The sequence below is a fragment of the Besnoitia besnoiti genome, chromosome IX, assembly GCF_002563875.1.
Source record: "Besnoitia besnoiti strain Bb-Ger1 chromosome IX, whole genome shotgun sequence".
NCBI classification, from domain to species: domain Eukaryota; phylum Apicomplexa; class Conoidasida; order Eucoccidiorida; family Sarcocystidae; genus Besnoitia; species Besnoitia besnoiti.
This window is the reverse complement of record NC_042364.1, coordinates 1,648,503-1,674,121: the sequence shown is the minus strand read 5'-3', so window position 1 is coordinate 1,674,121 and position 25,619 is coordinate 1,648,503. Positions and strand designations below refer to the sequence as shown.

The 25,619-nt window shown below is 57.0% G+C and overlaps 3 protein-coding genes across 3 annotated transcripts; 2 read left to right on the top strand and 1 right to left on the bottom strand.

The window, feature by feature from the left end:
• Positions 1-337: 337 nt before the first annotated feature.
• Positions 338-8,712, top strand: BESB_014080 (uncharacterized protein; the record flags this gene model as incomplete). The annotated part of the gene is made up of 11 exons (XM_029360138.1): positions 338-2,099; positions 2,429-2,733; positions 3,072-3,147; positions 3,343-3,425; positions 3,872-4,367; positions 4,778-5,136; positions 5,543-5,995; positions 6,500-6,587; positions 7,192-7,471; positions 7,927-8,029; positions 8,482-8,712. The coding sequence occupies 11 exons, from the start codon at positions 338-340 to the stop codon at positions 8,710-8,712; spliced, it is 4,236 nt and encodes a 1,411-aa protein (XP_029216805.1).
• A 1,304-nt stretch (positions 8,713-10,016) lies between these two features.
• On the bottom strand, positions 10,017-16,559 carry BESB_014070 (uncharacterized protein; the record flags this gene model as incomplete). The annotated part of the gene is made up of 11 exons (XM_029360137.1): positions 10,017-10,144; positions 10,631-10,743; positions 10,879-10,952; positions 11,259-11,318; positions 11,826-12,529; positions 12,979-13,206; positions 13,858-13,927; positions 14,369-14,704; positions 15,305-15,559; positions 15,673-15,882; positions 16,461-16,559. 11 exons carry the CDS (start codon positions 16,557-16,559, stop codon positions 10,017-10,019), a joined length of 2,277 nt encoding a protein of 758 aa, XP_029216804.1.
• Positions 16,560-17,238: 679 nt separating this feature from the next.
• On the top strand, positions 17,239-24,076 carry BESB_014060 (uncharacterized protein; the record flags this gene model as incomplete). Its single annotated transcript, XM_029360136.1, has 10 exons — positions 17,239-17,833; positions 18,144-18,301; positions 18,875-18,989; positions 19,346-19,499; positions 20,133-20,641; positions 21,071-21,605; positions 22,327-22,365; positions 22,862-22,970; positions 23,570-23,695; positions 23,912-24,076. 10 exons carry the CDS (start codon positions 17,239-17,241, stop codon positions 24,074-24,076), a joined length of 2,505 nt encoding a protein of 834 aa, XP_029216803.1.
• Between the last annotated feature and the right edge of the window lie 1,543 nt (positions 24,077-25,619).

The following is a 25,619-nucleotide window of genomic DNA, read 5'->3' as shown; positions in this document are numbered from 1 at the left end:
TTCGCTACGGGCAGCGCCCCCCCCCCCCTTGCGGATAGGCCGAATTAGGCAGTTTCTCTCGGCGAGACAGCGGGATCCGCCCAGAGTGTCCGAGCGAATTTCGCTGGCCTGAAAGCACATCAGAACTCGTCCTCATTCTCCAGATATCTCTGTTCCCATGCAGAACCTACAGGGTAGAGCTGGCGTGCGCGAGAGAGCCGCAGGGCGGGCACGTGCCTCCGCTGTCTCCAGGAAGCTGCGGCTGCCACGTCCAGGCGCGGGGGGTTCCCCGCATTCACGGAAAAGTGAGATCCAAGAGGCTTGACGTAAATCTGTTCTGCGAGTGCATGAAGCGACAATGAGACGTACACAGGTCGGCCGACGCCCTTCTCGCGGCTGGCTTGGGCGATCCGTTCCTCCGAGTCTTGCCGAGCTGCCGCGCTGTCCTGTGTGTGAAGCTTCAGTTCGCGACGGCCGACGTCCAGCTCTGCCTTCCGGCGCCCTGGTGTTCCCTCAGCCGCCCTGTCGCTTTCTTTCTCACTCCTCCTGCTACTGCGGCTTCTTCCCCACTCAGGAGCAACCAAACACTGACGGGAGAAACGAGCCGCAAGGCGGCAGTAGACACCCCGAAAACTGCAGCAGACGTCGGGCGTCTAGTCACACTGAATTGATATCTGAAGTCAAAAGCGCGAGTGAACGTCTCTCTGTCAAGCAAAAAATCAATCGAAAGAAGAGAAGAGGGCAGCTGTGCGCCTTTCTTCTCCTTACGTGCGCGGTTCGTTTGAGTCTCGCAAGCAGCGCCTCCTCGCCATCTGCCCCCTCTCCTCCGTTTTCCTCTCTCCTGGCCGCTCTGCCTAGCTCGGCGTCTGGCTGTCTGCTTTCGTCTTCATCGGCCTTCTCACGCGCCCTCCCGTCACAGGCGCTGCGGGTCTCGCCTGGGCTTACTCCGCCTTCTTTTCCGCAGTTGTTTTTCTTTTTGTCGCCTTTTTCTCACCGTTTTCCTACGCCTCTCGCCCCCCCGCTCCCGCTTCGTGCATCGTCTTTTTGGCGGTTTCTTCCTCCGCATCTGAGCGTCCTGCCTCAGGGAAGTCGGTCCGCGCAGCGGCAGCCGCGCTCGCACAGTGGACCCCGACAAACGACGGGCGTTTTCTATGCGTTTCTGTTCTCCTGTTCACCTCTGGCTTCCAGGAAGGCCGGGATTGTGTCTCCGCTTGCCTTACCGTGCGCCGTGGAGTCTTTGCCGCGTTCCGCGTCTGCTCACTCGCTTGGTTTCGGCTCGCCGACGATTTCGGCCGCCTCGCGCCGCCGGCCATCGTCTCTCTCTTCCACAGGCTCTTCGCCGGCGACCCCTGACTTCCTTCCCGAGTACTTTCATCACTACGTCGACTCCGACGCTGCCGACGGCGGGCAGACTGGGGCGGCGGGCGCCTCCGCGCGTTACCGCCCCGGTCTAACCGCAGAGATGGAGCGCGCACTCGTCGGCTACGAGTTCGGCGTGCGCTTTAGTCGCCCCTCGGACGACAATTATGTGCCAGGCTACACGCAGTCGCGCATCGCCGCCGCCACTAGACCGCACAAGAGTCTCCAAGCCTCCACCGTGGCCGACGCCCTCGGGCCCCGGCCGACCGCCGCCCCGCGCCCACCGCGCCCGAACGGCGCCGAGGCCCCGCTGGAGAGGCCCTCCGGAGACAGCGGCACTCCGCGCGACGGCGACGCGCAGCGGGATGAGGGAGGTGAGCAGAAGGCAGCGGAGCCGCTGGGCGCAGCAGCCACGCTCACATTTCAGCCGTCTTCGCCGTCGTCTTTCGGCGTGTTCGAGAGCTTCCCATACGACGCGAAGGTGGCAGGGGCGCCTGCAGGCGATGCCCACGAGTACGAGGTGGCTCGACGACGAGAGGAGGAAGAGCGGAAGCGGCGCGCGAATGCGAAAGACGAAGGCTTCCAGGTCGAGCTCCAGACCAAACTCCTGCGTGAGGGCGTTCTCTCCATCATGGGTAGCGAGGAAGACCGCGAGAAGGGCCTCCGCTTCGGCCTGCGGCCCCGCGGCGAAGACGCTGCCATGTTCATCAAAAAGCAAGTCCCTGTCCACCGCCTCAAGCTCTTCCAGTGGGATAACTTAGGTAGGTGCGGCATCACCGCGAGCCCCTGCTCTCTGCGGAGGCGTCTTTCTTTCTTTCTCGGAGTGTAGGCTTGCGGTATCGAGGCAGTCTGTGTCTCGCTTTCCCTCGAAGCAGCTCGTGTCTTGCTTTCCCTCGAAGCAGCTCGTGTCTCGCTTTAGCTCGCGCTCTTCTCTCGCCTTTTTGGAGCGACGCCGCGTCGCTGCGCGCCGGCGGGGAGCGGTCTTCCGAGCACGCGACGGTGTCGTCGGAATGTCTCGCGTTTGGGCTTGGCCTCAACCGTCATCCATAAGGCTCCCCGTGTGTTCACTTCTCATGCGGGCGCTGTTCAGAGGTCGCGTCGGCAGGCGGGTACATGCCGCCGCTTCACCTGTCTCTCGTGCGGGCGACGGAAGTCCTGCGCGCCTGCCATCGCCTGTTCGGGCCCGAAGGGACGCCGCGGCACTTCACCGTGCCCGCGCCTTCGCGGAAGATGTCGCTGCTGCGCGACGCTGAGACGGAGGCGGCGGCGCGCGCGCTGGCGAACGAGGGCGACGCTCACTCCGCGGAGCAGGCGCTTGAGAAGCGGCGAGACATTCAGGAGCTGCGAGACACCGCCTGGGCGCCGCACCTGGTCGGCCTGCGCGTGCATGATCAGGTGCGGCGCCAGACACGAGGACGCGAAGCGCGGAGAGACTGGCGCCGTTCCCCGCGCCTCAGCTCTGGGGCTCCACGTTTTTTTCCGAAATAAGGGCCGCCCAGTGACTGCATTTGGAGTCGTACAGTGTTGTTGTATCAACGCTCGGGTATTCAGGGCTCGAATTTCAGATAAGGGATCCAGGGTACTGAGAGGGGACACGGAGGCAAACAAACCGCCGGTCTTGGAGGGGGTGTCGAACTGCATCGCCGGTATATTTTTCCTGCGCAGGCGAGTTCCGCGGTCGACGCGCACGCCACTTACGCCTCGTCGGGTCCCCTGCGTTGCGCTTTGCTCAGGAGGAGCTATTGCGAGACCATCGAGAGACCGTCGTCGAGGACTTGCCGGCCGCGGCGGAGGAGCTCCACAAAATCGGTGGGGCCTTCTCGACGCGCGTCTTTTTCGCCTTTAGCGGCAGCGCTGCATCTGCGTCGTCTCCGCCCTGGGGCGCAGCCTTGACCTACTCTGAGGCCCCGGCGGCTGTTCGCGAGTTGGTTTTCTTTGAGGCGACCGAGTTCCTAAACCCTAATCGCGTCGCGACTGCTGCTGCCCACTGAGTGTGTCCTGCAGGCTTTCGCTGGGAGGCCCTAGAGGTCGAAGAAGACGAAGAGGAAGAGTTCAGCATCTTCCTCGAGGCCTTCGCCTCGTATATAGTGAGGCAGCGCTCTCGCAGGCTCCCGCCTCTGCGTCTACCTTGCTCGTTTGTTTTTCTTTCTCTGTCTGCCTGCGCTTGTGTCTGAATCTCTCTGTACGCATCTATCGAGTCGGCTGCCGGGCCTACTGTGGATTTTCTCCCGCGGTGAACACTCTGCCCGTAACTCGGGTTCTGCGTCGATACTGATCAACGTCTGTGTAGTTTTTTACCTTGCTATGTCTGCGGGTGTATCTTCGTCAGTCTGCTGACTTTCGTTTCCGTCTTTGGGACCATGTCTGGCGTCTCCAATCTGTGCGATCGCGTTCAAGCTTCCCTGGCAGCAAGAGTCTGCCTTCTCGGAAACAATTACATATACCCACGCCTGCAATTTTCATCTGGGGGCAAAGTCGCCTCCCTTCCTCCTCCCTCGCTGCATTCCGTTCTCCCTGTTGATGTGTTGCGCAGAGCGAGAAAACGAAGGCGTTTTCGGCTGACGACGGCGCTGGAGCTGAGGGTGCGCGGCCTCCGCTGCAGGCGGCAGAACTTCCGGGGGAGGAGGTCTCTGCGCCGGTCAGCATCGACCCGCTTCGGCCTTCTCGCGGCCTCGCGCCATCCTTTCAGCCCTTCCGCGCGCCGCCGGCGCTCCCCGCGCGCCAGCCGCCGTCGCTGTTGCCGCAGCGTTTTTTCAAAATTCCTGCGGAACCCAGATACCCCGAATACCTCTGGGGCTACCCGCTCGGCGCGGTGATCTCCGAGCTGAAAAAAGGCCGGAAATTCCTCGGGAAAGTCCCCCAAGCCCTAAAGCTTCTTCGCGCCGTCGAGTTCCCCATCCAGACCATCGAAGGCGTTGAGCGATTCATCAACGAAAACGCTGCGAGCAGAGACGATGCAGCCGGCGCCAACCAAGAGGCAGACGACAGAGATTCAGGCCCGCTGGCGGACGTGTTTGGCGACGACGAAGGTGAGAAGTCGGACGCAACCTGCCCACGCAGCTCCAGTTGAGTGAGCATGGCGCTCCGAATCTTGCCACTACTCCAGAACGCCTCCTCCGATTTTCCATATATATATATATTAAGTATCTTTGCATGCCCGCGTCCCGGTGTGCAGCGATCCTAGGTGCATGTGCGCTCAGAGGATCTGTGTTCTCTCCCCCCAGATGCATCTAGAGGGCATTTTTTCCCCCGTCTGGAGCGCCACGTGGAGCGGTGTCTTTTGCATCGTTACGTGTTTTCTGCTTCCTCGTGTCTCTGCATTTACTCCTGTGGCGATATGTACGAGGCCCTTCTACTGGTGCGCCTTCGCCTCGCTCTCGCTTCCTCGCGAGGCATCGGCGCTCCCCTACCGGCTTCTTTGTCCGCTTCGTTTTCTCAGGCTTCGTTGAGCCGCTGAGCAGCGACACGCGGCTCAAGGACGGAGAGGAACTGGAGAGAGATCGCGAAGGCCTCTTCGGAGGCCCTGAGGGAGAGGGCGCCTCGGGAGAGGAAAGCGGGGAGGCGCGCGACCGCGAGCAGGTCTGCGGCGGCCAGGGAAGTCAGGCTGGGGAAACCGCGAAGCGTGCGGGAGAGACGGACGCGAAGGCGGCGTACGTGAGAGACATGGACGTGCGAGAGCTTCGCAATCTCCTCGCCGACGCCGTGAACTTCGAGGAGGCGACCGAGGCGCGCCTGGCGGCTGCGGGCAGGCCCGACGCTCCGCCGGCCGCTGACCAGCCGCGCGAGCAGGCGTTCCCGGTAAGCGAACGCCGCTTTTGCTTCTGCTTCCCACGCACGGCCTCCGGGGGCCATCGTCGCCTCTCGGGTTTTTTTCTCTCCTCTGTGTCTCCCAGAGAGGTTTTCGAGCGCTGGGCTTGGACTGCGCGTGCCTCCTGTAGAGTCCCATAGCCTCCGCCAGCGCTAGCCGCTTGCGCTCTCTGGATATGTTTGCTGTGTCGCCGGAGGCTAGCTGAAGGGCCTGTTCGTGTCTTCTTTTCGATGCCGATCTGCACGCGTGCGGCGCCGACCGGCCTTTGCGCTGAGCGTCGCCTGTTTCCTCTCTTGGTCCTGTTTTTTTGCGTCTCGAGAGTTCTTTGTCGCGCATCACACGTTAGGAGGCGCCCTCTACTTTCATTCTTTTTTCGTGTTTTATTATTTATTTCAGGTGTCTCCGTACTATCACTTGATCGTCCCGGCGGAGTTTCCTCTGCCGGTGCCCCTCCGGCGCCCGACGCCTCGGCGAGGGCTGCGGTGGCAGTTGCAGGCGCTCCAGCAGCGTCTCCTCGCAGAAGAGGAAGGCGAGAAAAAATCGGCGACTGTTCAGGGCGAAGGCGCCGCTGCCGACGCCGCGTCAAACCACGGGAAAGGGAAGAAGAAGCGAAGAGGGAAGAAGCGGGAGGAGGCCGCGACGGAGGCCTCGAAACGAGACGCGAACGGCGCTTCTCCGGAGAAGGAGACGAAAGCCGACCAGAGCGACGGAGCGAAGCCTTTCCTTGGAAATTGCGCGCTGCGCTATCCTCATGCACTCTTTTCGCGACGAAGGACGGAAGGCGGGTTTCACTACGCCTTCGATAAGTGGAGCTTCGACGATGTGGTTGAGGCGATGCAATATTTCAACGTAAGGCTCGCCGAGCCGCGATCTCCGCTGCCTCTTATCATGTGTCTGTTTCTACTTCCTCCTCGGTCGTTGCGCACATGCTCATCACGCTGAGACGGGGGGTCTCTTCTCTCTCTGTCGGCGGCCATCTTGTTCATCAGAAGAGGCTCTATTCGTACATTAGAAGGCACTATTTTTTTTATTTACATGGGAATACAACGTACAACACATTGATGCGTAGACAGGCAGGTGCGGCAGCATTTACGTGGGCGAGAAGACGTATTAACAAGCAGTGTTTCAGCCGTCATCTCGTAGGTCTTCATCCGAATAGGCTGAGCCCCTTCCTGACAATTCACAGTTTTTCCAACGATCTCAATATTTTTAGAAATTTCGCATCCGCGTACTGGTGCAGCCACCGTGCCCAGCGCGCGAGGGGCGCCTCCAATCCACTTGGTACTGCTCGCTATTTTCCCCTGTTTTTTTCTCCGAAAATGTCGACTTTGCAACGCGTTTCTGCTCCTTCAGGACCTGTACGAGGGCGTTCATCGTGAAATTGGCGCTGAGGAGGCGCTCACCTTCAACGTGTTGCCGCGCGGCTGGTGCATTCCATCGCGTAAGTGATGAACGGGTCCTCGAGTTTCGATGCTGAGAAACTGCGAAGCGCTCTCCTCTGGAGCTCTCGCTCCACGCCCAGACCCTAAACCCTAGAGCCTGTGGTGGCATATCGCATTTTCTGCGTCTGACCATTGCTTTCTGCGCACGGACGCATGATTATCCACCTATATATATATATATATATGTATACATATATATATATATATATATGTATACACGTATATACATCTGTATATATGTATACGCATATACACATCTGTATATATTAGAGTATCTATGGAAGCATACGTATGCATGCCGACGAGCCCTCTCGGTTACTCTTGCGCCGATTCGTCCACATAACTATATTTGCATATACAAGTGTATATATCTGAATCTTTTCGCGTTGCGTCCCACGGCTGAGCGGTGCGAAGCTCGCGTTGCTTCCGCGGGTTCGTTTCGTAGTTCGTCCTGCCGGTTTCGCGTGTTTCAGCGGCTACATGCCAATCACACATGCGAGTTCCAGGTTTTCCATGAGATCCGTTTGGAGGAAGAGACCTGATACTCTACCGAAAGTCCATTATTTGAGGTTTAGCCTTCGCCCGTCTCGTGCGCCTGCGCAGCGGATCACCGCACGTTCCCGAAGCTCGTCTCGCCATTCGCGGCTGCGGCCGCGCCGCCTCCGACCGCCGCGTCAGTGCCTGACGTCCCTGAGTCCCTCTGGCCTGAGGAGTGGAGAGGGATGCCCCTGGGCAAATACCTCCACGGCTTCCGCGTCGGAGACATCGATGCAAAGTTCCACCCCCGCAGACGCCCGCTGCTCGACCGCCTCGGCCTCGACTGGGGTCCGCCGCTCCAGTACCTCCACTTCACCTGGATGAAACTCCTCAAAGGCATGCGCTGGTTAGCCCCCGAGAACCGCAGGCGGATTGAACGCGAGACGCAGGCGAACTGGGCACAAAGCGGAGGCGGAGTTTTTTGCGCCAGGTGCTCTTCTGTGGCAGGCGGCCGCTGGTGTCTCGATCGCCTCTCGAAGCCGCCTGCGCAGACCTCACGACCCCCAGCGCCGGCGGCCGCAGACGTGCCTCACGTCCTGTGGCCTCTGCAACGGTGACTGTCTGGCTCTCTAGCCGTCTCTTGGATCGGCCTGTCTGTCTGCTTTAGCTGTCTGTATCTCAATCCCTCGCTGGCGCTGTCGACCCCTGTCGAGGCCTGCCTCTGTGTCCATATTTGGAATCCAACTGGCTCACTGCGTACTGAGGATCAGAGCAAAGAGTTCACTCATGGTACTAGAAAAAAGGAGAATGCGTGGTCGTGGGGGTGCGAGTTTTTTCTTCGCTCTGTGTCGCCTTTCGCAGGTGGATGTTGTTCCGCGGCCAGCCACTCGAGCAGTTGTTTCCCTGGACTGAGATCCCGGAGTGGACTTTTGTGGCGAATATCTGCAAGCCTGAAGAAGTGCAGGTGAGAGTCTGGATGCCTCAACTTTTTTCTGTAGAGGGGTGATTTTACCTTTTTTTGATGCTCGGAGGCAGCTACAGGTCTCTCTTCGCCGCGGCGTCATCCGATCGCCCTTCCATTCCGGTGCGGATTCGGAGTATCCTTTGGGTTCTCAGCCGCCGCTGACTTCCTCACACCTACGCGCCCTGCCTGGGTTTCCGAAATGGTCGTCTTTTTTAGCGCGGAATGCCTTCGTGTCTGCGTACTGTCCTCCGCAATACGCCAAAATGTCGTTAAACAGCAGGGCGTAATGCGAGTTTCAGCTCGCGTCACATCCCTGTGGCTCTATGCGCGACGCCATCGCCGCTTTCTCCTTCGCATCGCAGGCGCACCTAAAACTCCTCTGCCTGCTCTCTCCACAGGTCGCGGGGCGTGCGTCTTGGAACTCTCCTTTTTTCCTTTTATTTCTTTTTCAGGGCCTGAAGCTCGGCTACCTCGTGCACATGGCCAACCGCCAGGAGAACATTTTGCATCACTACTACCCGCACCGCTTCGAGATCTACAAGCGGCTCAACCTCTGCGTCCTTCCAGCGGACCGGCTTCTGCTGGACTTCCCCTTCAAGGTTCAAAAAGAAAACCTGCCTGAGCAGGGCGCGCTCGGCTACCTCATTCCGCATGTGCCCCCCGAACAGAGAGAGGACGTCTAGTGGAGTCCGCGCATGTGCTGCGCCGCGCGGCGTCAAGAATCAGGCTGCGCGGGGAGATTTGCGTCGGGCAGACAGCGGCACGTTACTCTCTGTTTAGTCAAGCACGGGGGGAGGGAGGTTTGCCGCGTCGTGGAGTGAAGTCAGTCTTTTGAATTTTGAACGAATTAGTGAGATATTTTATGCAAGTGCGTTCTTATGTAGTCTAAAGCGGCACGCGCGGAATGCCCTTGAACCTTTTAAAGTCGCTTCCGGGCTGCCCAACCTGAGCCGGCGAGCACAGCCCTTTGCCCTCCGACCTCGGGTCTCCGGAGTGTTTAAAAATGAAGAAGGCGGGCGGGCTCGCCACGCCTAGGGTTTAGGGTTTGAATTCAGGGTTCCAATCCGCCGTTTCGCATTCGTGAAAAGCAGACAAACTGGACAGCATGCAGCGGACACGCGTGCGCTGCGACGCGCTCATTAACACATTCAAAGACGGAAAAGCGAACGATACACCCAAAGAGCCAATCGTTCGGGAGCAGAAGCGAATAAGAGACGCACTGGGAGACTAAGGTGTCTCGTTGCGCTAGATCTCACGGCAGCACTACGCCTTGGACGCAGAAGAATACGAAAAAAGAAGGACTTCGTCTGACGGCGCACCACATATCGTTCTTTAAGAGAGAGCGCGAAGGCGCACCTTCACTCGCTGTCGCGCCCCGAGCCGCGGCTGCTGGAAGTTAAATAAGAAAGTTTGAGAAAACACATGTCTTCAAAATGTGACAAAACGAATCCAGTCCTCTACGGAACTCTTTACTGCCTTGCAAAAAGCCACAAAAACCGACAAGATAGAAAAAACACTTTGGGCATCCCGCGAGCGCGCCCACGACAGTAAGGGAGGAAATACAGAGGCACGCTCGACGGCAGTCAGGCACCATAAGGCAACCTGAAGACTCCGTTTCGCCGTTGCTTCTCACGTAGAGGAGATCAGGAGTCTAGAAACGAGAATCCCTAGCGCATGCAGGTAAGACAGCGAGCTGAAGAACAGACGAAACGGGGAGGGAAAACCTCCGCGACGACGGAAACGTCACGACGAAATCGGAGAGAAACCGGCAACTGAGGAGAAAAGTCAGGACCCGTCAAACCAGAAAACGAACGGAAGAAAGACAATCAGTTTGGCAGCGTACACCAGATGCTTGTTCCTTCTAACGTGCGATCTCCTCGTCGCCCCTCTTCTTCTCCTATCTGCCTTCTCTCTCTCAAGCGGAATCGGCGTTCAGCTCCCACCCTTCTTCTCTTCCATGCCTGTTTGAGTTTTTATGCTCATGTCCTCAAGGAAGCGAGACTGAGGCATCTACGGGGCTGACTGTGCGCAGGCTCATGCCCTTTGCGCCGCCCAGCTCGGGTTCGAAGAAGCCGACAAAGTGGCAACTGCTGTCGCCGCTCAGATCCACCGCGCCTGCAGAAAAAAAAAGCAGGAAAACCCGCGTGAGACTCACAGCAGGCCTTTGCGCGTGTTCGCATGTAAACGCGCAGGCAAACCAGCCACCAACTACAGCCACGAAAGCGCCAACACCGAAATACGCATCCCACAAGTCTCTACCGGTACAGCAGCAAAACAGCCACCGGCTAAAGACAAGGTCTACATACATTTCTGCTCGTTTTTTTCCAGGGACACCAATGACCTAACTTTAAACATCAAGGATTTTATACACAACGAATCTTGCGCATCTTCTTGAATTTGTAATAATAATTGAAGACGCTCTAGGAGTACATAGGACAGGCTTGTGTGTCGAATCATATACCCTTCGGGGCGGTACATGCGGCTGTGTGTGTTGTCACCCCCTGCAGCAAGTACATGCACTGTTTTCTGATGAGGGAAAAACAGAAGGAAGCGTGAAAGAGGGTGAGGCGCAAAGGCCTCGCAAGACCCAACGCAGCGTACCGTGTGGGTTTCCGCCGAAGAGCGTCGGCGCGTCAGGAACGCCGAATACAGAGACGGCAAACCAGAGAGGGGCGCCTGCGTCTTTCTCAGCCCGCTCTTTGAGGCGGAGCAGCCTGCGCGCAGAAAGGGACGAAAAACAAATGAAAAGTGGACGGCCTCGAGTGACCAGACAAACGCGATTCGTCTCTGCTACGATCGTCCTTTTCTGTTTTCCCTTTTTCCCTCTTCGCGCTCCAACCCAGGCCTACTCAGAGAGACGCTCCACGACGGCCGCGACCGCGGCAGAGTGCACCAGACCGCCCTCGATCGTCAACACAGAAACCTACAAAAAATCGAAAAAGAACGCCGTCGGAAACCATAACAGCTACAAACAAGGGCAATCCATCTATTTGCATATATATATATATATATATATATATTAGTCATGTTTCCCAACGCCCCTCGTTTACCTATGTATGTATATATGTTTATGGATCAACCAGTTTTTTCTAACTATTCATATTTCCATTGCTACATATCTAAATCTTGATGTATCTACCTATTTATAAATATTTGATTAAATGCCGCCATGCACGTGGAAAGGCCTTGGAGTCTTCCAGCTCGGATTCCGTCCTCTCGCGGCGCTTACGGGAGATTCGGAGAGCCCAGAAGGCTTCAGCCAGTCAAAGCGAGGTGAGGTGCTTTCCTCCTGAGGAGAGAACAGAAAGAGAAAAAGTAGAATAAAAGCACATCCGCAAGTCGGGTTGTGCAAATTGTGCGCGCAGAAGACTAGACACGAGGCAAAGCAAGACTGGAAAAGGCCGGAGGCGAGCTCTGTCGTACAGAAACGCACTCGCAGTCAATCTATCAGCCTCTCGCCTCCTTTCTCTGTAAATATATGTAGATATTTCATATGTCTATCTATTCCCGCGAATGCGAGTAACTAGTCTGTGCGGCGAAAGGCGCCACGTGCTATCTAGCCATCTGCACATATGCAAATATATATATATATATATATATATATATATATATATATATTGGCAGGTGGCAGAAGCAGTGCAGCCGTATCCCACGGACTGCGTGTGAATGCGCATTTGTACAAGCATGCATATGACCGCAATTTTTGAAGCAGTCCACCCCTTTTGTGTCACTGTCAATCTGTCCCTCGTTTATCTGTTGGAGAGTGATCTTTATCCCGCATGTCAAACGCTCCTACCTCCGCTGCATGCGCCTCCGCTCGGTCTCTGCTCAGCGGCAGGCCCAGTCCGTAGCTCCCCAGCACCTGAAGAATTTCATCGGCGAGGACCTCTCTCGCGCATTCGCTTCTCTGCCTCTGGGACTGGTTGTCAAGCCCGCGCGTCGTCCGCTCGCCTCCAACGGCGCCTGCGAACTCGCTCGCCGCCAGCCTGAGCGCCGCGCGTTCGAACCCCGGCTTCAATCGAGGAAAAGGCAGCGCTTCCGCTCTCTCCTCTTCGTCTTCTTCCTCTTCGTCACCTTCCTCTCCCATCGAGACGTCAACAGACGCCTCGACCGCGGACCCGCGCGGCGGCCGCGACGCCCTCCTCTCTCTCTTCGCGCCGTCATCTTCGCACGCGGAGTGCGTGTCGGCGCTCTGCAGCACGCGCGGCAACAGCACACTCCACGCGGGCAGCCAAACTGTTTCCTTCTCTGCAGGTGCCGCGGCTCCGCCCGCCGCGCCCGCCGCGCCCGCGTCGAGCTCCATGAAGAGTGCGCTCTCGCGCTCGCTGTCGCCTTCGCAGTTTTTCGAAAAAGCACAAGACCTGTACGCGCGTCGCTGGACTGTCAGTCCCGTAGGCGTGGCGGAGCCCGCCCCGCTGCCAGCAAACAACAGGACCTCCAACTCGGAGCGCAGCGCCCGCAGGCGCGCGAGCGGAGACTCGGCCGAGGAGGCTGGAGACGCTGGAACAAGAAATGGAAAAAGAGAGGGAAAAGAGAACGGCTGAGACGGAATAGACGCGGCACACCGCTTGCCTGCGCATGCAGACACTCAAACACGAGTGTCAATGGACTGTTTGCGCGGAGGATCTCGAAACAAGTTGGCTGAGTTCCACCGACCTCGCCGCGTCCAGCAAAGGGCTCCAAGATCTGCACCAGTCGTCCAACTCGTCGTATACACTTCCCAGAGAAAGCTGGCAAATAAACCTCTCCCGGATACGGTCACTCCAAGTACGATGCTGCTGATCAGACTTGCAACGGAGTCGCAGTTTCCTTGCGTCACGCGATGGCCTTCAGGGGTCGCGTTCAATTCACTCTGAGGCAGCACGAAGCGACCGCACGCAGACGGATACAGCAGCCGAGGGTGGGAAACGCGCCGCGCGTTTTTCTGCGCCGGAGAGATCTGAGCTCACTCTTCAGTGCGGCGAGGAACGAGACGGGCGCGAGTCGTACACCGAGGCACCGCTGCAGACTCTGAAAGAGCTTCGAGGGCGCTCGCTTCCCCTCTGCGCAGCCGCTCGTCGCTTTCGCAGGAGCGAAAGAAGCGCCCGCCGGCGACACACTCTGCAGCGAAGTCTGGTGACGCAACACGGCGGGGTGGGCTAGAGGCACGCGCAGGAAACGCGTCGTCGGTGGCAGTGCTGAGAAGCCCAACCGGAATAAATGGGAAAACAACTTCACAAATGGAACAAAGGGCCTTCCACGAGAGCAAGACACCTCTGGCACGCGCGCGAGTCACACATGCATCCATGTTTGCATATTTACGCTTCTACGCGCGCGTGTGCGCACGCGAGTGAAGACCTCAGGCAGTGCCTTCTGTCAGCCCAGGGGCATTCCCGCGGGTCTCAGCCGATGCAGGCGAGAGGCTTTCTCTGCGCGTCCACTACTGGCGCGCTTTTCACGTCCATCATGTTAAGTGCATGAAGTATAGTGGGATCCAGCGTGTATGTATAAATATGTAGAACAATTGTATACAAGCTATTGGAATATCATGACATTCACTTTGATAGTCGCCGTCTTGAGGTCAGCCTGCTGGACATACGCGGATCCGACTCTTGTTCGACTGGCTTCAGTTTGACAACCGGATGAACACTTTAGGCGGATAAGCCTTCGCACGCGGCAGAGTCTGCAGCTGTCACGCCCATCCGCGGCTGTGCCTCCGTCGAGGTGTCTCTGTCTGCTCACGGAAGACTGCGACAGAAGCTGATAGACGCACAGCGGAAGGCGACGACAGCGAGATGAGGCCTCTTCTGCTGAGCTTCAGCCCTGTCTTGCTTCTCTCTATCGCTTACCTTTCTTCATGGCGTGGGAGACACCAGCTACGGTATCGATGCCCAGAACCTGGTACAGAAATCCATCGACCTGCACACGCGAGAAGACAAGCAAAAACCTCGCCGAATGAAACAGTTGAAAAACAGCGAGAAAAGGAGGCGGAGGTCGCAAAACGCGCGAGAGCTGGTAGGACCACAAGCCCCGAGAGACGCTCGGACGACGCGATGCCTGCGAGAGCGAGTCCCTGAGGAGTCAGGAAGCAGCGGAGGCGGCAGCAGAAAAAAGAGGAGACACCCGCGGCAGAGAACAACAGCGACGGCAGAACACGGAAGGGCAGCCTACGCGCAGATACAGGGAAACGGTCATGCAAACTACAGAAGACTCGCTGCAGCGACGGCCTGGCAGCCGTCGAGCGCGCCGACTCGTGTGCCTTCCTCGCCTTGCGAAGCACAAATCGACCCCGCGAAAGCCGCACCGACACGAGACGAAAAAAGCGCAGTTTTCCTAATTTTTTCAGCTTTCTGTCCTCACGCGCAAGAGCAGAGTGCCTCCCTCCTGAGGCGTGATCGCCGCAGCGTTGCCGCCCGTCGCCACGTCTGAAACGAAAGCCTCGGCCGAAAAATGGCAGTCTGTTGCTTCACCCTGCGGCTCGCGCGGTGAGGAAGCAGCGAGCAAAGAATAGGCGGAAGCGGACGAGCGAGAAGAAGAGGAAGGAGAAGAGAGAGAAAGAGAGTGGAGAGACGAGGAGCCAGTCCAGGAGAGGAGGCAGGCATCATGCTCAGCGAAGAGAAGGCGTTGCAGAGGGAGGGAGAGGAACGCAGCGAGCGACACGCCCTCGAAGAAAAAACCAATGCTGTGGCGCTGAATCTGCGAGGAAACAAACAGACGCCGCCTGTGGCATGAGGCTCCGCCAATGACAAAAGCATGCGCTCCGCTAGGGTGCCGCTTCCTCCACATGCACAGACATATATACAAATACATATATATATATATATATGTATACAAATACATATATATATATATATATATGTATACAAATACATATATATATATATATACATATAAACCAGTGAATGAGTGGGGCACAAGCTCCGCCCGGTGGAAAAGGCCCTCGCGAGATGCGACGAAAAAGCTGCAACGTGGCTTCTCGCTTGAAGCGCCCATGGCAGCAGAAAGCTACCTCGTCGAGTTACGTCCAAAATTTGGGCTTTTTTTTCTCGTGGTGGAACTATAAGAAATCCAACACCCGTCTACGCTTTCAGCTGCGCCATCTCTTTCGCAATCTCTGCCTTCACATCTATATACAGATATCTCTGTATATCTACATTTACGTACACATATCTATAAAGTAGATATGGACATCTGAACAGGTCTGCACGCTCTCATTCCAGTTGTTGCGCACATTTGCAAACGAGAAGAAGAGACTCCCACTCCAAGTTCGATGCGTGAGGACTGAGGGTGGCTTACCAGGTCAACAAGGCTGTGCTCAAGTGATGCATTCTCTGCACCAGCCGCGGACGAAGGCGAAGAGGAGAAAGCGGACGATGCAGCCGGTGCAGAACGAGCTGGAGACTCAGGAGAGGAGAACGGACCGGAAGACTGAGAGGCCTCTTGTCTTCCGTGCTGTGACTCTCTTTGGGCTTGAGGAAGCGGCGCGGCGGCCGCGGGGGAGAGACTCGCCGCGTCCGCCTCAATATTGCCCAGCGCAAGAAGGATGACGACCTGAAAAAAAAGCGGAATATTCACAGCTACTTTGCGGACTCCCCTTGTTCGTTGTGCTCCGTACATCTCCCCGTTCTGCGCCGGCTTTCCATCTCCCACGCAACTTTTCTCACCTTCTGATTGAAGGGATGAGCCTGCAGCGTGCGCGCGAACGCCGCCGTCATGGGCTCCAGGAGCCCCGCCGTGAGGGAGCATCTCGAGGTTGCGAGAGAGAAAGGCGAGCAGGCGGCGGAAGAAGGTTTTTTCTTCTTCTTCGCGGCCGCCGCGCCGTCGGAAACCAGAAACATCTTCTCCGGAGATAGAAGTCGCTCTCTGTTCGACAGCTGCGTAAAAGAGCGAACACAGCCAGCGGCTCGCGGACGACGATGCACGCTCGAGAGAGGACGAAACAAAAAACACCAAAGAAAGTGGGAAACCGGGAATGAGCAAAAGAAAAGTGACGGCAGAGATGGAAAGGGCGAAGAATGGTGCGAGAGAGAGGAAAACCACGCCCTACGCGACCCTGGAAGAAACGCTCTGCGCTGAAGCGGCGAACGACGATGTTGAACGCCGAAGAGGAGCTGAGAGAGAGAAGAGAAAGAGGAAGCCCGCCGCTAGTGGAGAGAAAACGCGTGGAGCGGAATAGGAGAGAAAACCAAACCACACGCGCGAGTCTTAATCTGTCGCCGCAGCGGTCGCCGACTCTCTCTCTCGAAGCGTCTCCTGTCTCCGTGCCCGGAAGCCAGCGTCAAGGAGGAAGACTCTTGAGCACTACACCCGATTCTTTCAAAAAGTCAAATTTCTTTCGCCACTTTTCAATAGAAAAGCTCTGTGATCCCGCCTGGTTTCGCTCCGTTTTCTACTTTTTCTTGAGTTCCGCTCGGAGCTCTCCTCTCGCGCCGCATGCAGTCAACAGGCGCACCAGGCCCCACTGAGTTCGAAGCGCCTCATGACGCGAAGGCCGCGGGAAAATTGAGGAGTAGAAACCTGAAGAATTCAAAATAAAACAGCTCAAGGGCATCCTGAAGGTTCAAAGAATTGAAAAGAGGGGCGAAGGACGATCAGGCGACACATGCGTTTTGGTCTCGATTGCGCGGTTTGGCGAATCGCTGCCAGCGAGAGACAAGACGGCGGCGCGGAGAGTCCGACGAAAAGACCTCGCCAGTCGCCTGGAGGCCACAACACCTCTTGTTCTTTGATTTTTTCTTTTCTTCCAGCACGAGGCAAGCCCGAGTTTTCCTCTGTTGTTCGCGCACCTCCGCCTGCGCGTTCCCGCCGCAAGACACGCAAAGCGTGCCTCAGGGTTTGCGCAGAGGACTCGAAAAACCTTTTGCACATCGCCGCACGGATCGAGATTCTTCCACAGTAACGCACTGGCGTTCTTTCTTGTGCCTCGCGTCGAGATTTTGCGTCAGGCAAATTTTCTCAGAGCGCGATACAGCACGCACAGGCTCGCCGCTGCAACGCATGCGCGAGTCCAGGGCGCTGAGGGTATAGACACACGGCTCGCTGGATCCTGCGATCTGGATTGACCATTATTTTTGAGCTCTGGGGTCCATTTGCGATGCGACGGAGGGGAAGGGAGCCAGACGTTCCCGCGTTCTAGATCCAGTCTCGATGGTTGAGATTTCGCACGAAAGAAGGCGCGTCGGAGTGTCGAGGAGCGGAGAAAGCGGCTTGTTCTGTTCACTGCGCCCACGATGAGAGGATGCAGAAGCCACGGCGCCCTGCTCGCGCTTCTGCGGCGGACCGAGCGCCTCGCACCTTCATCTGCCTTGCGCATTTCGACAGAGTCTCCCTTGTGTTCCCTCTCACCTGATGTTTCCGCCTCTTCCTCGCACCTGCTGGTGCCTCGGTCGTCTTGGGGGACTTTCTCGCTCTCGTCTCACGTCGCTCCGCCAGCGTGCCCTCGCTGCCTCCGCGCGCCTTCGCGGAGCTTGGCGCTCCCCAAACCCGCCCCGGCTTCGCGTTCTCTGCTTTTTCTTGCGAGGGAAGCTCGGGTGCCGCTACAGCACCAGTCGATGGCTCCCTGCGCGGTGCGCTTCTGCAAGGTCTTCTTCTCCTCTGCGAGGGTTGCCCTTCTCCCTCGCGACTCTCACGCGGTTGGGACCTCTCTGCTCGGCTCCTCTGCTGTCGGAGTGGGTCGCGGACTCCTCCTCTGCGGCGTCTTTTCGCTTCTTGGTTTCTTCGCCGTCTGCCGCCTCGCTCCCGACGAGGCGCGGCAGTTCACAGTCGTTCGCTGCCTCCGCGCGGGCGGGTGTCTCGCAGGCATCTGCGTGGACTACAAGCTCTGGGGTGAGCAGAAAGGCTGACTGGAGAGAGACTAGCGTGCGGCGGTGCGCAAGGTCAGGGCAGGGGGAGAGATCGTCGTCTGCGCGTCTGCGTCTTCCTCTCCCGCCCCTGGCGCTCTGTCGCGGGTACCAGGCTCGCCTGCTTTTTTCTCCGCGACGCCTAAATCCGAAACGCGAAGGCGACGGCTTCTGTTCATGGCTGCGTTGTTGGTTTACCGTGTCTTCGCCTCTTTTCTTTATAAGTGTTATGATTGTCTCTTTCAGCGACTCATCCTATTTTTTTGCGTGTTTTTCTGCTTTAAAAAAAAATCCAGGCGGCAGCGACATGTCTGGGTGCCATGCGCGCTCCGCGCAGAGGCTTCTCCGCCTCGCTGAGGCGAACCGCGGCGTGTACGTCAAACTCGGACAGCATGTGGCGGCGATGTCTTACCTCCTTCCCCCTGCCTACACCGAGACTCTCGCCGTCCTGCAGGTCAGATGTGTCTTCTTCGTTCTTTGTATTCTCCGGTTTTCCGCAATGTCCGCCTTTTCCGGTGGTGACATCTTGGCTCTAGGGTTCAGGGTTCACACAGCGTGAGCTTTCCGCTGATCCCACTGGTGTTCGCTGCAGCCTCGCTTTTTCGCGACTCTGCTTGTCGACTGGCGTCATGCTCACCTAATCTGAATCTAGAGGCCTCATTAGCACCACGTGTCTTTCCTTTTTGCATGCTGGCGCACGCTTCCGATCTGGCGTGCATTTTGTCGAGTTGTTCGCTCAATCGTTCGTTCCTTCTCGACAGGGGGGTGAGACCCGGGGTTTGCGCGGCGCTTCTCCATCTAGTTTCCATTTCTCGCCGTCTCGCTCGACTTGTCTCTGCCGTGGACCTTATTCGATGTCTTCCTGTGGAATTGCTTCGTAGTACTCGCTGGCCGCGTTCAGGGTTTAGGGTTTTATTTGTTGTTTAGTGTTTAGGGTTGGGGTGTTACGGCTGGCGGCGACTTGGTTCTACGCGAATCAAGCACCGCGCGAGCCTTCTGATGTGGCGCTTTCTTTCCGTGCTTGCAGGCAGGGGCTCCGACGTCTTCGCCGGAAGACGTGTTTGCAGTTTTGAGGAAGGAGCTCGGCGTTCGAGACCTCAGCGAGGTTTTCTCAGAGTTCGACCCGCAGCCCGTGGGAGCAGGTGCGCCGAAAGGCGAGAGTCTTTCTTTGGCCGTCTTTTTCTGCGAGAAAAAGGGGTAGCCAGTTGGAGGCGTTTGTTGGCTTCTTGGACGCCTCAGCGAAGAGAGCCAGAGTGTAGCCGCAGTGTCTACGTGCATATATCGAACCGTCTCACGTTGAGGATTGGGGCGACTGTCCTCGCCCTCCTGGTGTGAGCTAGCTGCGGGCGTGAGCCTCGTTTTGCAGTTTCGCGCGACTGCTGTGTGTCCCTGTGGCCCTGAGAAGGCCTCTGGAGGGCTCGTTGGTATATTCCCTCCCTCGAGTCTGCCGCGACGCCCGTTCTTCTGTGTGTTGTCTGGTTTCGCGCGGCTTCTTCAGCTTCGCTTGCACAGGTTCACTTTGCGCGCCTCCGCGACGGCAGACCCGTGGCTGTGAAGGTACAGCACCGCGAAGTCGCGGAGCTCGCGCGGGTCGACACGCTGGCGGTGCAGATCCTCGAAGGGGTCGCCGAGCGCGTCTTTCCTCAAGTGAAGTGAGAGAGGACGCCAACTTTGCGTGTCTGCTTGACATGTAGCCGCTGATAGACACTCCAAGATACATGTATCCATCGCAGATGGCGCGAAGAGATCGCAAGGCCGGGAACGAAAACGAGACGCGGAGAAGCGGGGGCGGCAGAAAGGCAGAACGGAAAAGAGGAAAAGCTTGACAGCAACAGGGAATGACCGAGGCGGCTGCACACGTTGCGGAAGACGGGGGGAGGGGGTCGGCGAGGGGGGGAAGTTCCTGCTTGCCGGACATGGACGCGGCACGCGGCCAAGTTGGGCCTTGTGAATGAAGCTGATGAACGCCATGTCAAGCTCTCCATTTAGCCATGTCAAGCTCTCCATTTAGGGTTTAGCGGAACATGTTCGAGTCGGGGAGAGGAGGACAGGCCATTCTCAACTTGTTGACGAAGATGTGAAACGCGTGTCGCCGCCTGTTTACGTCGAGGGGCTTTGGTGGGGTGTTGGAGGCATGTTTTCGGTTCTTTACTCTCACCTAAATTTTGCGATGTAGTTTGTAGTGTAAATCTAGATAACTGTTTAGGCTTCTTTTTTTTCCTGGAAAGCTCTCGCGTTGTGCGTGATTCCTCGTTGATCGGCATGCATGTGTGCGCCTTGTATAGATTGAAGTGGCTCGCGGAGCTGGTCGAGAAGAACTTGCCGGAGGAAGTTGATTTCTTGAAGGAGGCGGCGAACGCCGAGAAGCTGAGTTCGCTGCTGAGTCGTCACGCATCTCTCTCCTACGATCTCCCATCGTCTGTGACGTACAACTTTTTCGTCTCTTCGCTCTCCCTGTTTCACTTTTTTGACTCTTTCTGGTTGCGCTGGCGGCGGCCTGCGAGCGCCTCTCCGTCGTCGTCGCCTCCCCCGGAAAGGTCAGCCTCAGAGACGCCACCGTCGTCAGGCGCCTCGCCTCTCAAGCGCGATCGGGAGCCAGGCCGACAGGAGCCTCACCTCTCCGCAGGCGAAGAGAACACCGTGAATCACGAGGTCTCCCCAGCAGTCTTCCACGAGTACGAAATTCAGCTTCGCGTGCCCGCCGTTCACCGCGAGCTCTCCACTTCGCGCGTGCTGATCATGGAGCGCGCCCCTGGCGTCCCAGCTGACGACCTCGCAGGAATCACCAAGCAAGGTAAAGCGTACGCCTCTTCAAGAATCAACTTCAATCAAACGAAAGCGTTGTATTATCAAACAACACGCGACGCTGAGAGTGCCGGTCAGCGAGGCGCGGACACGTCCAGTGCGCGGGGCCGCACTCGCAGAGATCGTCTCTCTTCTCCTCCCACGCGCGGGCCTCCTGGCGTTGCCGCGAGCTCGGCGGCAGTCGCCGTGGCTGCACCCGTATGCTGGGAAAACAAAGGAAGACAGAGACAACATGCTCCACGACTGCAATAGCGCTTCGAAACCCACGCCGCCACCGCAGGCGAGGTGGAGATCTAGGCCTCTACGCGGTAACTGCGCACATCAAACGCGACTCTGCCTTCGTGATGCGCTGCTGCTGAAGCTTCCCCCTCCTCTGAAACGAATCGTGTCCGTTTATCTCTTTTTCTCCGCGGCTCAGGCATCCATCCCCTGGCGGTGTCGCGGGCGCTGAATCAGCTCTACGAGATCCTCGTCTTCCGCGAAGGATTTGTCCACGCCGACCCTCACCCCGGCAACGTCCTGATTCACCTCGAGCGGGAAGCCGCGCCCGGCGAGCTCCCCGCGGCGCCTCTGAGAGACGCCTTCAAGCCAGAGAACGCGTCCGCCGCCACCTCTGCGCCGGTGGTTGTCTCTCCCTCTCCCGCCTCGGCGCCGGCATCGGGCGCGGCGTCGGCTGCGGCGGTGGCGACTGCGCCGCTGGCGACCGTCCCGGCCGCAGACGCCGGGCGCGGAGCGAGGGCCTCGCGAAGAGGGTGCCCTACACTCGCGGTTTACATTCTTGATCACGGGCTGTACTGCCAACTTTCGCCGGCGTTTCGCGAGAACTACGCGCAGCTTTGGCTCGGGGTACTGCGGGGCGACCGCGCCGAGACTGCGGCCTCCTGCCGCTTCTTCGGCGTGGAGGAGCTCGCCGGTCTGCTGCAGATAATCCTCACTCTCAGGTCTGAAAGCAGGTGAGGATCTTGCAGCAGGCCTTATGGGGTGGTCTATGCTGAGACGCATGTTTAGCGATCTACAGATGTCTGCATGCTCGACGACCCGCGCGCCGGCAGAGGGCGCGGAGCGCCGGTGCAGCGACGGTGACCCCTGCAGTCGGATTTCTGAGGGCGCACGCCGACCGTAGAAACAGATTGTGCCTTTCCTACGTGAAAAGAGATACGCATGTGTTTCGAAAATTCCTCGGCATGCACGTGCGGAGACGAAGTGTCTCCTCCCCACTCGCAGCGAATCACACGGCGCCTACAGAGCTCCGGGAGTGGCCTCTGGTGCGCAGTTGAGCTGCAACGTCGACCTGAAGTGACCACAGCAACGCAGAGACAGAGGCTTCACCGCATTCGAGCCTCGTTACAAATGAGTTACCATATGTATCGTGCCGACCCTCAATTCATACCATTTTCCCCCTGTATCTCTCTATCCTATGTATCTATCCATCCACCTGTCTATCTATTGTCAGCTGTCTACCTGCAGATCTGTACCTATCAATTTTTCTCTGTATACACATAATCATCTGTGTGGCTGCGTGCGTCGGCGTATGTGTCCTTAGACTGGAGTGATGCAGAGTCTGTGCCAAGTATGTGTGTATATATTGGGGGGTTTGTTTTCGCGGGTCCCGCGTGCACGTGCCTGATAGAATTCCCATCAGCCAAATGTGCGCGGCCTGGGTTTTGTATGCAGCCTGGAGGGCGGCATCACGCGCTCGAGGAAATCGGTCGAGTAAGTCCACTGGCGTTTTTTTCTGAGTTTTCTCTCTTTGTGGCTGTTGCCCGCCGAGTTTTTCTGGTTCGTTGGGGACTCGTGTGGAAAGCGCGTGCTGCAGAGCGAGAGTGAGGAAGTTCGCCTCGCAGTTCCGCGCATGTGTGCGCACGGAGCAGAGTTTACAGAAACGCTCCAGAGCGCCGTGTGCGTCGCGTATCGTTTGTCATACGAATGTGCGACGCGGACAGTGAAATCGCCTCTCTAATAAGCCCTATATATATATATATATATATATATTTATATATCTCCGCAACAGCAACCAGTACCGCGGTGCCTGCGCATATGGCGGTCCGTGGCCTGCACAGTAAGACGCTAGATAGCGAGTTCTCTGGACAAATATGGATGCCCACATGTATATATATCTACATAAATATGCATATATATGGATGTGCGGTTCTATCGATGCAATGTGACGTCTCCGTACTTTTTCCGGGTGCGTGCCTTGTTTTTGCAGGGAGGATGCGATGCTGCGAGCGAGTTTTCCTGAGTATTTCACTCGCATCACGGAGGTGCTGCAGTTGGTGCCTCGTGAGTTCGTGCTGCTGATAAAGACGAACGACCTTGTAAGATCCGCTAAGTCGGGATTTGGGTAGTGAACACGAAAGCGGACAGAAGAGTGAGTGTGTGTGAGGGAGGAAGGCGGAATCCGAGCGACACATCCATGCAAAAAAGGCGATCATACAGGGACGAGAGGCGGGCGATGCTCCCCCTCAACCTCTAGACGCGAAAGACGAGTATCTTCTGAGTGGGCGCAAGAATGCCACTGTGTCGTTTTTCGAGTGAAGTGCAAAAATGGCTCCCCGCATCAGGTGATTTGTCTGCGACGCGGAGGGCTGTTAAATAAGTGGTTCGTCGGCTCGGGTTCGAACGCGTACCCGATTTAGCTCGAGTATGGTGCTGCTGTCCGCACATGCACGTTTAGAGGGACCTATTTGCCCACTTGTATGTGTGCATATATATGCATGTGTGGACGCACGTGTGCATCGAGGGTGGCTCACTCGCGTGCATCTCATCCTTACTACGCGCTCAGTGGTGACCCATACTCCTTCCCTGTCATATTTTTTAGGCTTGGGTTTATTCCGACGGGCGTCGCAAATGTATTTGTGCCTAGACTCGTGCGCTCCAGGAAACGTTCTTATGGGCATGTCGTTTTTCTCTTCAGCTGCGCGCGATTCAAACGAAACTCGGCTTAGACGAGCGCCTGGCTCTGGTTCCCGTGGCGCATGCGTCGCTGCTCCTGGCGACAGAGTGCAAGCTCCGCCGGAATCAAAACGCGTCGGTGTTTTGGGTAAGCGCGAGACGCCGAAAAAAGCTGTCCTTCTTTGCGACTTCGCTCAGGATCACGTTATATTGGAGCAGGACGCGTGCGGGTTGCTGTTTTTTTTTTTTTTAAAACTGCTACTTCGCAGCGGCCTCTTGAGAGAGCGCCTCGCGAAGGCTGCCCGCGCCGAGCTTGGTTCTGTGTGGGGCCGTCGCCCGCCCCCGATGTTTGTTGTGTTTTCAGAGATGGTGGGTTCTGCTGCGCCTCAAAGTGACTCTGTGGAGCTTGAGTCTCGCCGAGCGACTCCTGGCTCGGCGCGCGCTCCACGCCCTCGAGACGACAGCCGCCCACGAGAAAACGAATTTGGCGCTGGATGCCTTAAGCGGAGCGATTCTGGCACTCTTGTAACAAGCTGAAACCTTCGAAGAAGTGACTTTATCAAGTACAGCCCTGCGTTCACCTACTCGGGCGTCCATACATATATATGAGCTGTGTGCACATGCTGACACGTGTGTGAGTAGTGATCACACACGTGTAACTCCTATGCATGTATCTAGACATATATATGTAGATTTACTGAGCGTGTGCCTGTACAAGGTCAAAGTCGAGTTCTAGACGAAGACAAAATCGGTTTGCTGTCTCTCTGAGCGGGGGTTGTGCGGTTCGCGTCGACAAACTAGAATCGCTTCTGTCTTCGCAGGATAGCTATTTACGTTCCTTATGCGGTTGAGACTGCGTCCCGCCATGTGCGTGGAAACAAGGTAGATAGTGCTCAATCTATACATCCGTATACTCCTATATATATAGTTATATATTTATACACAGTGCCCTTGATGAGTCGGGAATCGCCTGTAAGACCTGAGGGTGAATGCTTTTTTTCCGGTTCAAAGAGAGGTGCTCCCGCTGGCCGATACGCACCCTTCGAGCGGATCCGCGTGCTGCACTCCGTGCCGCCCCCCCCCCCCCCAGGTTTTCGGGAATTTGCCGGCGAAAAGCAATCGGCGGAGGTGAAAATGAGAAGAAATACGTCAACTCCGACACTGTCCGGAGCGCGAGGCGTCAGACGCTGCGTAACGCGCCGCCGCAGGCTCTAGGGAAAGTTGCGACTGTAGAAGCTAAGTTTGCAGGCGTAAGCGCCACACGTATTTCACCTGCTTCCAAGATCCATAATACGCACTTCTGTGTGTCTCTCTTTCGACTTCGCGACAATACGTGAACATGCTCTACACGCATTCATCAATTACTAGTAGCACGTACATGCGTCTGTGACTATCCATATAGATATATATATATATACGCATATAGTGGGAGGCGGGTGCGCTTCATGGGAACGGCGTCTGTCCCTGTTAAGGCATAAGGCTGTGCAGTTGCCGTCCTATACAGACGAAGCGTGTTTGACGACGGAATCGTGAATCGCGAAGATAGCCAAGCGTTTATGTAAGTAACTGTCACTCACAGACTTAGGAAGATGCAGCCAGTGCGAGGATTTAAAACCACGATATAACAGCGGAAAACGAAACTCGACACCAAAACGTCCAATAGAGTAAAGGAGGCAGGCTCACACTGCCACGACTCGACAGCCAAAACCACCCGCCCGCGCGCTGAGCTTTTCCGCTCCCACGGAGCTAAACTAAAACCATGCGTGGATCATAGAGGAACTCCCTCTACCGAGGAGATTCGGATCGTGTCGCACGTCGATCTGGAGCCCGACAACCAGTCGAACTTGCATAAAGGAAGATACTCACTGCATTTTCTTTGTATTCGTACGAGACCACCGTGCTCCGAAGCGCGTGGTAACTAGGCTTGGTCTTCCCTCATTTTATTTGACCTATTTATTATATGAAGGTAGCATATCTGAGTGAATATGGATTGGCTTCGCGACGAGAAGCCCACGCATGTGCTGACGACATAAACCTGAGTGCCTCTGCGGAGCAAGTAAAGACGCTACGGA